The following is a 16289-nucleotide window of genomic DNA, read 5'->3' on the forward strand; positions in this document are numbered from 1 at the left end:
AAAAGATGCTTACTCCTTGGAAGGAAAGCTATGACCAACCTAGATAGCATATTCAAAAGCAGAGACATTACTTTACCAACAAAGGTCCGTCTAGTCAAGGCTATGGTTTTTCCAGTGGTCATGTATGGATGTGAGAGTTGGAATGTGAAGAAAGCTGAGCGCTGAAGAATTGATGCTTTTGAACTGTGGTGTTGGAGAAGACTCTTGAGAGTCCCTTGGACTGGAAGGAGATCCAACCAGTCCATCCTAAAGGAGATCAGTCCTGGGTGTTCATTGGAAGGACTGATGTTGAAGCTGAAACTCCAATACTTTGGCCACCTGATGCAAAGAGCTGACTCATTTGAAAAGACCCTGATGCTGGGAAAGATTGAGGGCAGGAGAAGGGGACAACAGAGGATGAGATGGTTGGATGGCATCACCAACTTGATGGACATGGGTTTGGGTGGACTCCGGAAGTTGGTGATGGACAGGGAGGCCTGGCATGCTGTGGTTCATGGGGTCACAAGAGAGTCGGACACAACTGAGTGACTGAACTGAACTGATCTGTTTTACATATGGTAATGTAAGTTTCCTGGTTACTCTTTCCATACATTTCACCCTCTCCCCCCCTCTCCTCAAGTCCGTAAGTCTATTCTCTATGTCTGTTTCTCCACTGCTGCCCTGTAAATAAATTCTTTAGTACCATTTTTCTAGATTCCGTATATATGCATTAGAATATGATATTTATGTCTCTCTTTCTGAATATTTCATTCTCTATAGTAGGTTCTAGGTCCATCCATCAGATTGGAACTGACTCAAATGTGTTCTTTTATGGCTGAGTAATATTCCATTGTGTATATGTACCACAACTTCTTTATCCATTCATCTGTTGATGGACATCCAGGTTGCTTCCAGGTTCTAGCTACTGCCAATAGTGCTGCAGTGAACAATGGGATACATGTGTCTTTCTCAATTTTGGTTTCCTCAGGGTATATCCCTAGGAGTGGGATTGCTGGATCACATGGTGGTTTTATTCCTAGTTTTTAAAGGAATCTCCATACCATCTTCCATAGTGGCTGTATCAATTTACATTCACACCAACAGTGCAAGAGCATTCCCTCTTCTCCACACCCTCTCCAGCATTTATTGTTTGTAAACTTTTTGATGATGGCCATTCTAACTGGTGCGAGGTGATATCTGATATCTCATTGTAGTTTTAATTTGCATTTATCTAATAATTAGCGTGTTAAAGCTCAACACTCAGAAAACCAGATCATGGCATCTGGTTCCATCACTTCATGGGAAATAGATGGGGTAACAGTGAAAACAGTGTAAGACTTTATTTTTTGGGGCTCCAAAATCACTGCAGATGGTGACTGCAGCCATGAAATGAAAAGACGCTTACTCCTTGGAAGGAAAGTTATGACCAACCTAGAGAGCATATTGAAAAGCAGAGACATTACTTTGCCAACAAAGGTCCGTCTAGTCAAGGCTATGGTTTTTCCAGTGGTCATGTACGGATGTGAGAGTTGGACTGTGAAGAAAGCTGAGTGCCGAAGAATTGATGCTTTTGAACTGTGGTGTTGGAGAAGACTCTTGAGAGTCCTTTGGACTGCAAGGAGATCCAAGCAGTCCATTCTAAAGGAGATCAGTCCAGGGTGTTCTTTGGAAGGAATGATGCTAAAGCTGAAACTCCAATACTTTGGCCACCTCATGTGAAGAGTTGACTCACTGGAAAAGACTGATGCTGGGAGGGATTGGGGGCAGGAGGAGAAGGGGACGACAGAGGATGAGATGGTTGGATGGTATCACCGACTTGATGGATATGAGTTTGGGTGCACTACAGGAATTGGTGATGGACAGGGAGGCCTGGTGTGCTGCAATTCATGAGGTCCCAAAAAGTCAGACACGACTGAGCGACTGAACTGAATAATGAGCGATGTTCAGCATCTTTTCATGTGTTTGTTAGCCATCTGTATGACTTCTTTGGAGAAATGTCTGTTTAGGTCTTTTCCCCACTTTTTGATTGCGTTGTTTTTCTGGCATTGAGTTGTGTGAGCTGCTTGTATATTTTAGAAATTAATCCTTTGTCAGTTGCTTCATTTGCTATGATTTTCTCCCATTCTGAGGGTTAGGGTTTCACTTTACTTATACTTTCCTTTGCTGTGCAAAAGCTTTTAAGTTGAATCAGGTCCCACTAGTTTACTTTTGTTTTTATTTCCATTACTCTAGGGAGGTGGGTCATGTGAAGAGTTGACTCACTGGAAAAGACTCTGATGCTGGGAGGGATTGGGGGCAGGAGGAGAAGGGGATGACAGAGGATGAGATGGCTGGATGGCATCACTGACTTGATGGACGGGAGTCTGAGTGAACTCCGGGAGTTGGTGATGGACAGGGAGGCCTGGCGTGCTGCAATTCATGGCGTCGCAAAGAGTCGGACACGACTGAGCAACTGAACTGAACTGAACTGAGGAGGTGGGTCAAAGAGGATCTTGCTTTGATTTATGTCACTGAGTGTTCTTCCTATGTTTTCCTTTAAGAGTTTTATAGTTTCTGGTCTTTAAACCATTTTGAGTTTATCTTTGTGTATGGTATTAGGAAGTATTCAAATTTCATTCTTTTACATGTAGCTGTCCACTTTTCCCAGAACCATTTATTGAAGAGGCTATCTCTGCTCCATTGTATATTCTTGCCTCCTCTGTCAAAAATAAGGTACCCATAAGTGCATGGGTTTACTTCTGGGCTTTCTACCTTGTTCCGTTGGTCTGTATTTCTGTTTTTGTGCCAGTACTATACTGTCTTGATGACTATAGCTTTGTAGTATAATCTGAAGTCAAGAAGGTTGATTCCTCCAGCTCCATTCTTCTTTCTCAAGACTGCTTTGGCTATTCAGGGTCTTTTTGTTTCTATATGAATTGTGAGATTGTTTTGTTCCAGTTCTGTGAAAAATGTCAATGGTAATGATAGGGATCGCATTGAATCTGTAGATTGCGTTTGGTAGTATAGTCATTTTCACAATATTGATTCTTCGTACCCAGGAACATGGAGTATCTCTCCATCTGTTTATGTTGTCTTTGATTTCTTTCATTAGTGTCTTACAATTTTCTGTGAACAGTTCTTTTGTCTGCTTAGGTAAGTTTATTCCTAGATATTTAATTATTTCTGTTGCAATGGTGAATGGGATTGATTCCTTAATTTCTCCTTCTGATTTTTCATTGTTAGTATATAGAAATGCAAGTGATTTCTGTGTATTGATTTTGTATCCTGCAACTTTGCTAAATTCACTGATTAGCTCTAGTATTTTCTGATACTATCTTCAGGGTTTTCTATGTATAGTATCATGTCATCTGTAAACAGTGAGAGCTTTACTTCTTTTCTGACCTGGATTCCTTTTAGTTTTCTTCTCTGATTGTTGTAGCTAGGACATCCAGAACTATGTTGAATAATGGTGAAAGTGGACACCCTTGTCTTGTTCCTGATCTTAGGGGGAATGCTTTCAGTTTTTCACCATTGAGAATTCTGTTTGCTACAGGCTTATCATATATTGCCTTTACTATGTTGAGGTTGGTACCTTCTATGCCCATTTTTTGAAGAGTTTTAATCATAAATAGGTGCTGAATTTTGTCAAAGGCTTTTTCTGCATCTATTTAGATTACATTATGGTTTTTATCTTTCAATTTGTTAATATGGTGTACCACATTGATTGATTTGTGTATATTGAAGAATCCTTGCATTCCTGGAATAAACCCAACTTGATCATGGTGTATGAGCTTTTTGATGTGTTGCTGAATTCTGTTTGCTAAAATTTTGTTGAGGATTTTTGCATCTATGTTCATCAGTGATAGTGGCCTGTAGTTTTCTTGTGTTGTTTTCGTCTGGTTTTGGTATTAGGGTGATGGTGGCCTTGTAGAATGAGTTTGGAGGTATTCCTTCCTCTGCAGTTTCTTGAAGGATTTAGAAGGATAGGCATTAGCTCTTCTCTAAATGTTTGAGAGAATTTTCTTGTGAAGCCATCTGGTCCTGGGCTTTTGTTCTTTGGGAGATTTTTGATCACAGCTTCAATTCCAGTGCTTGTAATTGGGTTGTTCATAATTTCTGTTTCTTCCTGGTTCAGTCCTGGAAGATTGAACTTTTCTAAGAATCTGTCCATCTCTTCCAGGATATCCATTTTATTGCCATATTGTTGTTCATAATAGTCTCTTATAATCCTCTGTATTTCTGCATTGTCTGTTGTAACCTCTCCTTTTTCATTCCTAATTTTGTTGATTTGATTCTTCTTTTTTTCTTGATGAGTCTGGCTAAGGATTTGTCAATTTTGTTTATCTTCTCAAAGAACCAGCTTTTAGTTGTATTAATCTTTATTCTTTCATTTCTTTTTCATTTATTTCTGCTTGGATCTTTCTGATTTCTTTCCATCTACTAACTTTGGCGGTTTTTTGTTCTTTTTCCAGTTGTTTTAGGTGTAAAGTTAGGTTGTCTATTCGATGTTTTTCTTGTTTCTTGAGGTAGGATTGTATTGCTATAAACTTCCCTCTTAACTGCTTTTGTTGCATCCCATAGGTTTTGTCGTGTTTTGTCATTTGTTTCTAGAAATTTTTTTAATTTCCCTTTTGACTTCTTCAGTAACCTGCTGGTTATTTAGAAACGCATTGTCTAATCTCCCTTGTGTTTCTTATAGCTTTTTCTTGTTAATTGATATCTAGTCTCATAGCATTGTGGTCGGAGAAGATACTTGATATGATTTTAATTTTCTTAAATTTACTGAGGTTTGATTTGTGACCTAAGATGTGGTCTATCCTGGAGATGTTCCATGTGCACTTGTATTCTTCTGCATTTGGATGGAATGTCCTAAAGATATCAGTGAGATCTGTCTCATCTACTGTATCATTTAAGACTTGTGTTTCCTTATTAATTTTGTTTTGATGATCTGTCCATTGGTGTGAGTGGGGTGTTAAAGTCTCCTACTATTATTGTGTTACTGTCAATTTCTCCTCTATGTCTGTTAGTGCTTGTCTTGTGTATGGAGGTGCTCCAATGTTGGGTGCATAGATATTTACAATTGCTATGTCTTCCTCTTGGACTGATCCCTTGATCATTATGTAGTGTCCTTCCTTATCTCTTGCAATATTCTTTATTTTAAGGTCTATTTTGTGTGACATGAGGATTGCTACTCCAGCTTTCTTTTGCTTCCCATCTGCATGGAATATATTTTTTCATCCTGTCACTTTCAGTCTATATGTGTCTTTAGGTCTGAAGTGCATTTCTTGAAGACAGCGTATATATGGATCTTGTTTTTGGATCCATTCAGCTAGTCTGTGTCTTTTGGTTGGAGCATTTAATCCATTTACATTTGAAGTAATTATTGATATATATGTTCCTATTGCCATTTTTAAATTGTTTGAGGTCGATTTTGTAGATCTTTTTTCTTCTTTTGTATTTCTTGACTATATAAGTCCCTTTAACATTTGCTGTAAAGCTGGTTTGGTGGTACTGAATTCTCTTAACTTTTGCTTGTCTGTAAAGCTTTTTATTTCTCCATCAATTCTGAATAAGATCCTTGCTGGGTACAGCAATCTTGGTTGTAGATTTTTCCCTTTTAGTACTTTAAATACATCCTTCCATTCCCTTCTAGCCTGCAGAGTTTCTGTTGGAAGATCAACTGTTAAACATATGGGGCTTCCCTTGTATGTTACTTGTTGCTTTTCCCTGGCTGCTTTTAATATTTTTTCTTTGTGTTTAGTCTTTGTTAGTTTGATTAGTATGTGTCTTGGCATATTTCTCCTTGGGTTTATCCAGTATGGGGCTCTTTGTGCCTCTTAGACTTGATTCACTATTTCCTTTTCCATGCTGGGGAAATTTTCAACTATAATCTCTTTGAAAATTTTCTCATATCCTTTCTTTTTCTCTTCTTCTGGGATCCCTATAACTCAAATGTTGGTGTGTTTGATATTGTCCCAGCGGTCTCTGAAACTATCCTCAGTTCTTTCCATTCTTTTTACTTTATTCTGCTCTTCAGAAGTTAATTTCACCATTTTATCTTCCAGCTCACTGATCCATTCCTCTGCTTTAGATTTGTTTATTATTTTGAGACAAGCTCCCTGACTTGTCACAGATCAGGTCTTCTGAATAGCACTACTCTATAACTAAAGTGTTTTTCGTAAAATTTCAATAAGCGATGTAAATTTAAGTAAAAATTTAAGATATCACAATTCCAGACCCCGGTTTGATTCCTGGGTCAGGAAGATCCACTGGAGAAGGGACAGGCTACCCACTCCAGTATTCCTGGGCTTCCCTTGTGGCTTAGCTGGTAAGGAATTCACCTGCAATGCAGGAGACCTGGGTTCAATTCCTGGGTTGGGAAGATTCCCTGGAGAAGGGAAAGGCTACCCACTCCAGTATCCTGGCCTAGAGAATGGACTGCATAGTCCATGGGGTTGCAAAGAGTTGGACATGACTGAGTGACTTTCACTTTCATTTACCAACTACATGTCTGCGATTCCTTGGTGGCTCAGTTCAGTTCAGTTCATTTCAGTCGCTCAGTTGTGTCCGACTCTTTGCGACCCCAAGAATCGCAGCATGCCAGGCCTCCCTGGTGGCTCAGACGGTAGAAAAAAAAATCTGTCTGCAATGCAGGAGACCCAGCTTCAGTCCCTAGGTTGGGAAGATCTTCTGAAGAAGGGAATGGCAACCCACTCCAGTATTCTTGCCTGGAGAATTCTACGGACAGACGAGCTACAGTCCATGGGGTTGCAAAGAGATGGACACAATGAAGTGACTAACACTTTCAACTACATGTCCAAAATCTGACTAAGCATTTTGAGATGGGCTGGGGAAGAGACCTAGGAGTACTGGGGTGAGGGAAGCTGGGGTTGGATGGGAGGAGTGTGGTTAACATATTCAATTTAAAAGCTGACCATCTAGTAGAAACGTGTAGAGCTAATCTAAGAAACTCTGGGAACTAGCTCCCTTGTATTTTCAACAATCTCAGTGTCAGTAATAACAATGCTGTGATTTTCTCCTCAATGGAGCAATAGAGATAACAAGGCTGAAATCAAAGACAGACACTTTGTCCTTAAACAGTGGAAGAATCTTCTTTTGAAGGGCTCTTCACACCTCTGAAGAAGTACATCAAAATCAATTAAGCTTTGAAGTCTATGCTTTGTTTCAGGAAGGGGTCACTTTCTGCTGCTGACTCAAGGAATTCGGAAATGTGAAATAAGGAACTGCCTGAAATTTCTTCAGTTAATTTTATTTTGATCATCCTACAAGCATTTTTTTCAGGAATTAATCAGAGTAATTAGAAAGGAAATAATGTTGTCCAGAAGGGAAAAAATGAAGAGCTAAGAAAGAGGTCTCTAGACTAAACCACCACCACAACCACCACACGGATTTGATCCCTGGGTCAGGAAGATCCCCTAAAGAAGGGCATGGCAACCCATTCCAGTATTCTTGCTGGGAAAATCCCAAGAACAGAGAAGCCTGGTGGGCTATAGTCCACAAGGTTGCAAAGAGTTGGACAGGACTAAAGCCACTGAGCACACAACCAACAAGGACCTACTGTGTATCACAGGGAACTCGCTCAGTATTCTTAAAAACCTGAATGGAAAAAAGTTTGATAAAGAACAGATACAAGTATATGTTTAAGTGAATAACTCTGTTGTACAGCTGAAACAAACACAACATTGTTAATCAATTATACTCCAATATAAAATAAAAGTTTAAAAAAAGTGATCTCCAAAGAAACCAAGGTGGATATTAAGAAAAGATGTACTCTGGCAAGGAAGAAACTTTAATTCTATAAATTAAATACAGAGGGAGCACAACTATTAATATAAGAGCTTAGATTTATAAGCATATCAGAAGAGCTAAAAAGCTTAAAACAGGAGCGAATTCTGAATAATACCAAGACCAATACAAAAGTCTCAGAATTGTATTCCAAGCATGAAAAGTTAAGGGAAAATGAAGGCTTATATCTGGGGAGAGAGTTGATGTAATATGAAGAGCTAACAAAAAATGAATAATTATTTAATTTCAATTTTATTCCCAGTGGCTCTCCTACAGAGAATGATCTTCACAAGATGAATGAAAAACCAAATACAAAAGGACACATACTATTCCATTTATATAAAGTTCAAAATCTGCAAAATAACCTATAACATTAGAAATCAGGGTAATGGTTACCTTGGGGCATAGCACTAACTGTGAAGGGGCCTTAGGATACAGATGTGTTCACTTTGTGAAAATTCATCAAGCTGTACACTTAAGTTGTGTTGATATTTTGTATGTATGTGCTAATAAAAAGTTAAAAAGAAAAAGAAGCTAAGTCCAAAGTGTTTAAGATTGGCAAGGAGCTCACCTCACTCACTTTATTAAAAGCTAAGGCTTAGTTCAGTTCTCTGGTCCAAATGACCCAACGATCTGAAAACTGACAAATCACTGAGGTTAATCTCTGAGTATCCATGAAGCTAAGGAGTCGAAAGAACTGAGATTAGCAAGTATTTTTCAAATTTAATAAAAAATGGGTCAGAAGGGGTATGGAAGAATGGATCTCAGGAACTATATACTATACCAAGTAGCATAATATCAATGCTGAGTAAAAATTCATGACACAAAGTGGGTATTAAAGACTTACTGAGTAAATAAATGTACTAAGTGAAGTGAAGTCGCTCAGTTGTGTCCGACTCTTTGCGACCCCATAAACTGTAGCCTACCAGGCTCCTCCGTCCATGGGATTTTCCAGGCAATAGTACTGGAGTGGATTGCCATTTCCTTCTCCAGGGGATCTTCCCAACCCAGGGTCTGAACCCAGGTCTCCCGCATTGTAGACAGATGCTTTAACGTCTGAGCCACCAGGGAAGTCCATTTAATTTTAGTGACTCACTAAGAGAGTGTGTACTCTCTGAATCAAGATAGTCTTTCTCTGAAACTGGAAAGATTTAAGATAATATGTGAGTTTTAGGAGTGAATCAGATGAAGAAAATCTAACCTAAGACAAACACACAGATTTAGAAGTTTCAAATCTATTTTTTAAATGTACGTGGGTATATAGACAGAATTTATTATGTGTACTTACTTAATTGATAATTAAAATTTGCTTAAAATAAAATGTGCTTAAAAAAATAAAATGTGCTTGCATAAAAACACAATCTAATCAAGGGCAATTCAAAAGTAATGGAAGAAAACAAAACAAATTTTTAACAGCAGTTGCATCCAACTGGTAGAATATAAGGTTATTCTATTGTTATTTATTTCTCTAAATGTCTTTAACAAACAGTATCTAACTTTACCAGATGTTATGAGAATTTCAATGACAGTGGGACAGTACTTCACACAGTACATAACACCTCAATAAATGGAAGGTACTAAAAATGTATACCATCATAAATTATTTAACCATATGTTTCTATGCTGTATAGTTTTAGGGATGCCCACTAATCTGCCATAGTATTTTCATTATTCAAGTTATACAAAGTTTTAACATCAGAAAAAAATCTATTTTTTAATTAAACACAAATCACTCTTACCTTTCGCAATTCAACTGTCACTTCATTTCTGTGTCTTCGCATTGTCTGTAAGAAAAACAAAAATTTCATTATCTAAATATTGATACTGCTAGTATAAATTAAGGTCTCTGGCATTTATTTTTTTTAGATTTTGTTCTTAAAGATTAAGGATTAATCAGTTTTAGACTTTAAATGATGAACTATAGGAAGCTAAAAAGTCAAAACTCCTATCTATTTTACTGGATACCTGTTGCTTAGTTCTGTGGGGAGTGGGAGACAGAGCTCAGCTGCCTAAGACCCATGCCCCTGTCCTAACTGCACCCAGGTTTCTATGGGGAATTATATACTCTCCACTGTGTAGTCTTGATGGACCATCTATTAAAGCATCTCCAAAAAAAGAAAAAAGAAAATCATCTCACTCTCTCCTAGCATCAACAGCATGAGCTCCAACTCTGCCAACAGAACTCTTCCCTGTAACTCTGAACTCAGAGCAAAATAGAAAGGGGGAAATTTTTTTAAAAAGCATGTTAATTACCAAAGGAAGTATCTGGACAAGGCAGTGAGCCATGCCTATTTCTGAACTTGCTATATTCCTAGTTACCTGGTGTCTCTACTCAGTCGATGAACTACCTCATAGTCTTCCAATATGATTTTGCTTTTAAGTCAGCCAGAACCAATTTTTTAAGCCTGCAACTAATGTAGTCTATCTCAAACAATTAATGTTTCAAAAAAGTAAATTAGTCATTGTTATGACCTTAAAAATCACATAAAAATGAAAATAAACTTTAGACAGGTATTTTGTATCAAAAGATAAAGAAGTATCCTTCTAAGTTTACTAAGAGGCTCTCTCATAAATGTCTTAATAGCAATTATTAAAATAACTAGATATCTCTGGTAGTTCAGCTGGTAAAGAATCCGCCTGCAACACAGGAGACCTAGGTTCAATCCCTGGGTTGGGAAGATCCCCTGGAGGAGGGCATGGCAACCCACTCCAGTATTCTTGCCTGCAGAATCCCCATGGACAGAGGAGCCTGGTGTGTTGCAGTCTATGGTTTTGCAGAGTCGGATATGAATGAGCGACTAAGGACAGCACATATATCCCTTCTCCCCTTAACACAGTGATATAATGGATTATTTGATTACATATACAAATACAGTAAATGTTTCCATTTTTAGATTAAAGGCCACATGTCATGGTGTATTATTATTTTAATATACTGCTAGATGCAATATGTTATTAATATCATTCTATTTAATGATCTTTTGTTATTGTGCCTCTGTCAAGTTTTCTTAAACTGCAGTGATAAATTAATCTCTTTGTAGGAAAAAGAATCCCATGGAACCCAAATTATAAACTTTGTTAAATACACTGAAATATTAATCTAGATATAAACTCATGCTTAAAGACAGATATATATTTAATGTAAAGGAAACTGCCAAACAAAATTCAAATTAGTAACATTTATTTGATGTGATGGAAAGAGAAACTGCTAAAACTATTACTTCTAATAAGGTTCAACACTAAAAAGAAATAGCCCTGAATATAATTCTATATTTAATGTTTCTGGGTTTAGGCTTCAACACTATTAATACAGAGAATGCTTTATGTATTGACTAATCATACAAATTATAATAAATGTTGAGCAAATACAAATATTAATGAAGTGTTATCTGATCACTCTGTAAAGAAAGCTGTCTTTATTCACCTGAAAAACTACGAATAGTCAAAATCTGCCTGTATAAACTGTTTGCCTAATCCAACCGTTAACTAAAACTGGAAGAGAAAGGTATTCTGATTGTAATAACTACTACACTCAATTGTTTACAAACTGTTTAAAGAGAGTACACAAGGACTTCCCTGGTGGTCCAGTGGTTAAGAATACGCCTGCCAACACAGGGGACATGTTCGATCCCTGGTCCAGGAAGATCCCACCTGGAGCGGAGCAACTAAGCCCATGTGCTGCAACTACTGAAGCCCGGGAGCACGTGCTCTGCAGCAAGAGAAGCCGCCGCAAAGAGATGCCCATGAACGGCAACTGGAGAGTAGCCACCGCTCTCTACAAGCAGAGAAAGCCTGAAGGCAGCAAGAAGATCCAGCGCAGTCAAAAATAAATAAATAAATTAATTAATTAAAAAAACAAGATAGTAGACAACAAAAAAGCTTCAAGCAGCCTATCTCTTCGAAAATATGATCAAGTTACTGCCACACTGTAATTTCCATCAAAATACTACTTCAACAAGGCTAGAAGTGGTGGGTTAACTTCTAAAGTACTCTAAATAAATGAGGAATCTACACTTCAGAGGAGGTTAGTTAGCATGTGAAGTGCCCAAATCAGGAGTTAATTCCCAATTAGTAAGGGCTTCGAATATCAACTTCTGAATTTAGACACTTGTTTGTTAATTAACGTAAGAGATGTTGGAAATGATTTTTTATTGCTGAACTGGATTTGTTCAAGACATATGGATTAACTAGGTATACTGTACAAGTGCCTTGAGTCTTACCTGTTTGCAGTTTAAGAATCTGACAAGCCCTACAGAGAAGTTTTTGAGTCTAAGTGATTCTGTGGCCCACCTCATCTTGAAAGATTTTGTTCCCTAATTCTAGTCAGATCTTCCTGGTGTCTTAGTGTTAGTCGCTCAGTCGTGCCCGACTCTTTGCAACCCCACAGACTGCAGTTCACCAGGCTCCTCTGTCCGTAAGATTTTCCAGGAAAGGATACTGGAGTGGGTTGCCATTTCCTTCTCCAGGGGATCTTCCCAACCCAGGGATCGAACCCGGGTCTCCTTCAGGGTTAAGTTTTATTGCTAGGTGGTAGTTCAGGATCTAAAAGAGCTAACCTCATAAAACAAGCTCCATGACTTCTTGTGACTGCTCGCCAAGACACACTTGTGTAAGAATTAACAGCAAATTCTGTCTAAGGCTTATTTTATTATAACTCACTGGGAATTCCCTGGCAGTTCAATGGTTAGGACTCAGCACTTTCACTGAAGACCTGGGTTCAATCCCTGATTGGGGAACTAAGATCCGACAAGTCATACAGCATGGCCAAAAACAACAATAATAATAATAGTATAACTCACTGGTAGTAAAATTTCTAAGGAAAATCGCCTATTACCCTCACCTATTTATACAGTTAAAGGCCTTCTATTCATCCAAAAGAACCTATGGGTGTAAACGGCCAAATGGCTTAGGTCAGTCAGCAATAGGTACTATCATCTATGGCACAAGTACCTTTGAATTAGTCATCATTTACTCTCCACTCTGTTTAAGTTATAGAAAAAGGCTTCATCTTAGGGCCTCTCCTTCCTTACATTCTTACCAAGTGATCTCATCTACTCTTACGTCTTCAATTACAATTTGAAGACCACTCCCAAGTATCTATTCTGCTCTCTCGCCTGGGCTTCAAATCTGTAAGTACAATATTCACTCTTTCTTCAGAAATTTACTAAATCCAACCTAAATGCTCCACACAACATGCCTGCAACTAGGAGGCAAATATAGCAATTATAGTCTAGTGCTGCTGCTGCTGCTGTTGCTGCTGCTGCTGCTAAGTCGCTTCAGTCGTGTCTGACTCTGTGCGACCCCATAGACGGCAGCCTACCAGGCTCCCCCGTCCCTGGGATTCTCCAGGCAAGAACACTGGAGTGGGTTGCCATTTCCTTCTCCAATACATGAAAGTGAAAAGTGAAAGTGAAGTTGCTCAGTCGTGTCCGACTCTTAGCGACCCTATGGACTGCAGCCCACCAGGCTCCTCCGTCCATGGGATTTTCCAGGCAAGAGTCCTGGAGTGGGGTGCCATTGCCTTCTCCAATAGTCTAGTACAGTGGTCAGCAAACCGTAGCCTGTGGGCCAATTCTGGCAAGCTGTCTACTTTTGCAGGGCCCCACAGGAATAGTTTGTACATTTTTAAGTGATTACAGTATAAAGGATAGTAAATGTCTATATGATACCTTTATTTTTGTCTCTCGGCCCCTCAAAGCCTGTAATATTTACTACCTGTCCTTTTAAGAAAAGTTTGCCAGCAGCTGGTCTAGGGAAAAGATGGTAATAACACGCAGTAATACAAATGTGTTAATTGTTAAGATAGGAAAATAAATAATAAAGTTCTATATCAGAAAGAGACATGATGAGAGGGTCAGGAAAGGGCTCAATGAAGAATTAAAATATGTGTGCCTATGTGTAAATTTAGGGATAGGGGACAGATTACTGCAAGGCCTCAAACTCAGCGCTTATAAATACCACATCTGCTCCCTGATCTTCCCCCACAGAAAAACCCACCACCTACGCTTCCATGAATATCCCCAGTACCAGGAAACAGTGCAACCACCCAAACAGTTCAAGAGCCCCAATCCTGGTAGATCGTCCATGTCTACTCACTCTGCAATTCTCTGACATCCAACAAGGTCAACAAAATAGGATTCAAACCTTCCAGCCTTACCGCCACCATCCTAGACTACTAAGCCACCATCATGTCAACTGGATCATTACTAGTCTCCTAACTAGTCTCCTATGCACTGAACCAGTTTTCCATAATGTAGCCAGAGCATTCTTTTTTTAATGCAAACCTGTGTTGCAATTCTCTTGAATAAAATCTTTCAATGAATTTTTTTAATCTAGAATCTTTCACTTCACCAAAAAAAAAAAAAAAGTTACCAGGACAGTCAAACCAAAACCCAACAGACAAAATCTACAACAATGGGTGATAAGGCACACCCATGAATTCTCAAATACAAGAAGGTTAAATCTGGTTAAGTCACCAACTATAGGACTGACATGCTCTTAGCATATCTGCTGAAGGAAATGGGCAGAAGTAACTGGGTAACTGAAGGAGGAGAACCCCAAGTCACGAATCTCTAGAATTTAGAAAAGCAGTTTGAGGATAGCTGCAAATGAAAGGGACAAAACAGTCTAAGAAATGATGAGAGCAGACTCAAACAAGAGGCTGAAGTCCTCCTTCCTGGGAAAAGCCCTGTAACCGAAACGAAATTTCTGGGAGAAGAATTCCAAGTGATTAACACAGGCACAACTAGGGCAAAACAGAGAGAGGATCCAGATGAAAGTGGGTGAGTGAAAAAGAGCCAGATCTCAGAAAACAGAAATATATGTGTGTATGTATATATATATATATATATATAAAAAACCATTTTTAAAAAAAGAAGGGGGTCTAGAGTAGCATGGCTAGAAAATCTACCCTGACCCCTCCCTCACTCCGAAAAGCTCAGGAAAACGTATCATAAAATGAACAACATGAAAGGACTGGGGTCAAATTCTATGTCATAAGACACAAGGAACAGAATGACCCATTACAACAGGTAAAAACAGGTAAAAACAACAGGTAAAAATTATATCCTAGAGAACGACAGAAAACGTGGAAGAACATTATTATTCAGAAAAACTAAAAAATGAGGTAACAGAAATGAAAGAATTTGAAAATTTTGAAAATTTCAGAAAGAAAACCTGGCCACGAACAATCACACAACAGATAATGCTCAAGAGATACAGAATGTGCAAGGAAATAAAATTTTAATAAAAAAGAAATGAAGGTGAAAATTATTAGAAATAACAAGACAATAATTAAAAAAGAAAAATTCTAAAACTAAAAGACCTGAAATAAAATACTGAAAAAGCACACAAAGTACTGGGAAATCAATCCAGAAAAACCAATACCAAGATACATTAGAAAGACTAATGGATTTCAAAAAAAGAAAAGAAAAATGCCTCTGGACATCTCTATGTAGGGTAGGTCTAATAAATGAGCTCAACAAGGTCACAGAATACAAGATAAAAACACAGAAGTCAGTTTGTATGTCTACACACATGGGCATCAAAACTACCTCAGAGAATGTTCCAATTTCATTCTTTTACACACAGCTGTCCAGTTTTCCCAGCACCACTTACTGAAGAGACTGTCTTTTCTCCATGGTATATTCCCGTCTCCTTTGTCATAGATTAATTGACCACAGGTGTGTGGGGTTACTTCTGGACTTTCTATCCCATTCCACTGATTTATATTCTGTTTTTGTGCCAGTATCATACTGCTTTGATTACTTCAGCTTTGTAGTAGAGTCTGAAGTCAGGGAGCCTCATTCCTCCAGCAATAAACTAACAATGCACACATGGGCATCAAAATGAAAAATACAAAGAATATCATTAATAATTTCTCCAAAAAAAATACTTAGGTATGATCCTAACAATACATGTACAGGATACAGATGTTAAAATGAAACAACACTGATGAAGGAATTTAAGAATCTTAAAAATGTAAAGACATACTGTGTTCATGGACTGGTAGACTCAAGTTGATGTCAATTCTTCTCATAATGATATACAGATTTAGCACAATTCCTTTCAAATACCGATAATACGGTTCTAAGCTTATGTAGAAAGCCAAAGTAATTAGAATAGCTAACAACTTCGTGGGAAAAAAAGTGGGAGGAATTAGTCTATCTAACTTCCAGATTTATTATATAGCTACAGTAATAAACACTGCGTGATACAGGTGGAGAGATCCATACACTGATCAAAGGAACAGAACAGAGAACACCAACCACACAGACCTGCACAAACATGCTGAATCGCCTTTTGACAGAGGCATGAAAATAATTCAACAGAGGAAAGCTAGACTCTTCAACAGATGATGATATTGAGGTAGATGTTAACAGACAAGTATATGAACCTCAACTTGAAGACTCATACCTCATACAAACTGATCATGTTGAAATTTAAAACTAGGATCTGGAACTAGGCAAAGAATTCTTAGACTTTTCCCTAAAAGCATGATCCATAAAAGGAAAAACCAATAAATG

General features: G+C 38.2%; 1 protein-coding gene across 2 annotated transcripts in view; it reads right to left on the reverse strand.

The window, feature by feature from the left end:
• KPNA3 (karyopherin subunit alpha 3) overlaps positions 1-16289 on the reverse strand; it is a 97955-nt gene that overhangs the window by 38903 nt on the left and 42763 nt on the right. For both annotated transcript variants that reach the window (XM_027557294.1, XM_027557295.1), the window contains exon 2: positions 9504-9548. In XM_027557294.1, coding sequence (XP_027413095.1) covers positions 9504-9548 — 45 coding nt within the window. The remainder of the gene's footprint in view (positions 1-9503; positions 9549-16289) is intronic.

The sequence above is a fragment of the Bos indicus x Bos taurus genome, chromosome 12 (genome assembly GCF_003369695.1).
Source record: "Bos indicus x Bos taurus breed Angus x Brahman F1 hybrid chromosome 12, Bos_hybrid_MaternalHap_v2.0, whole genome shotgun sequence".
Classification (NCBI taxonomy): Eukaryota; Metazoa; Chordata; class Mammalia; order Artiodactyla; family Bovidae; genus Bos; species Bos indicus x Bos taurus.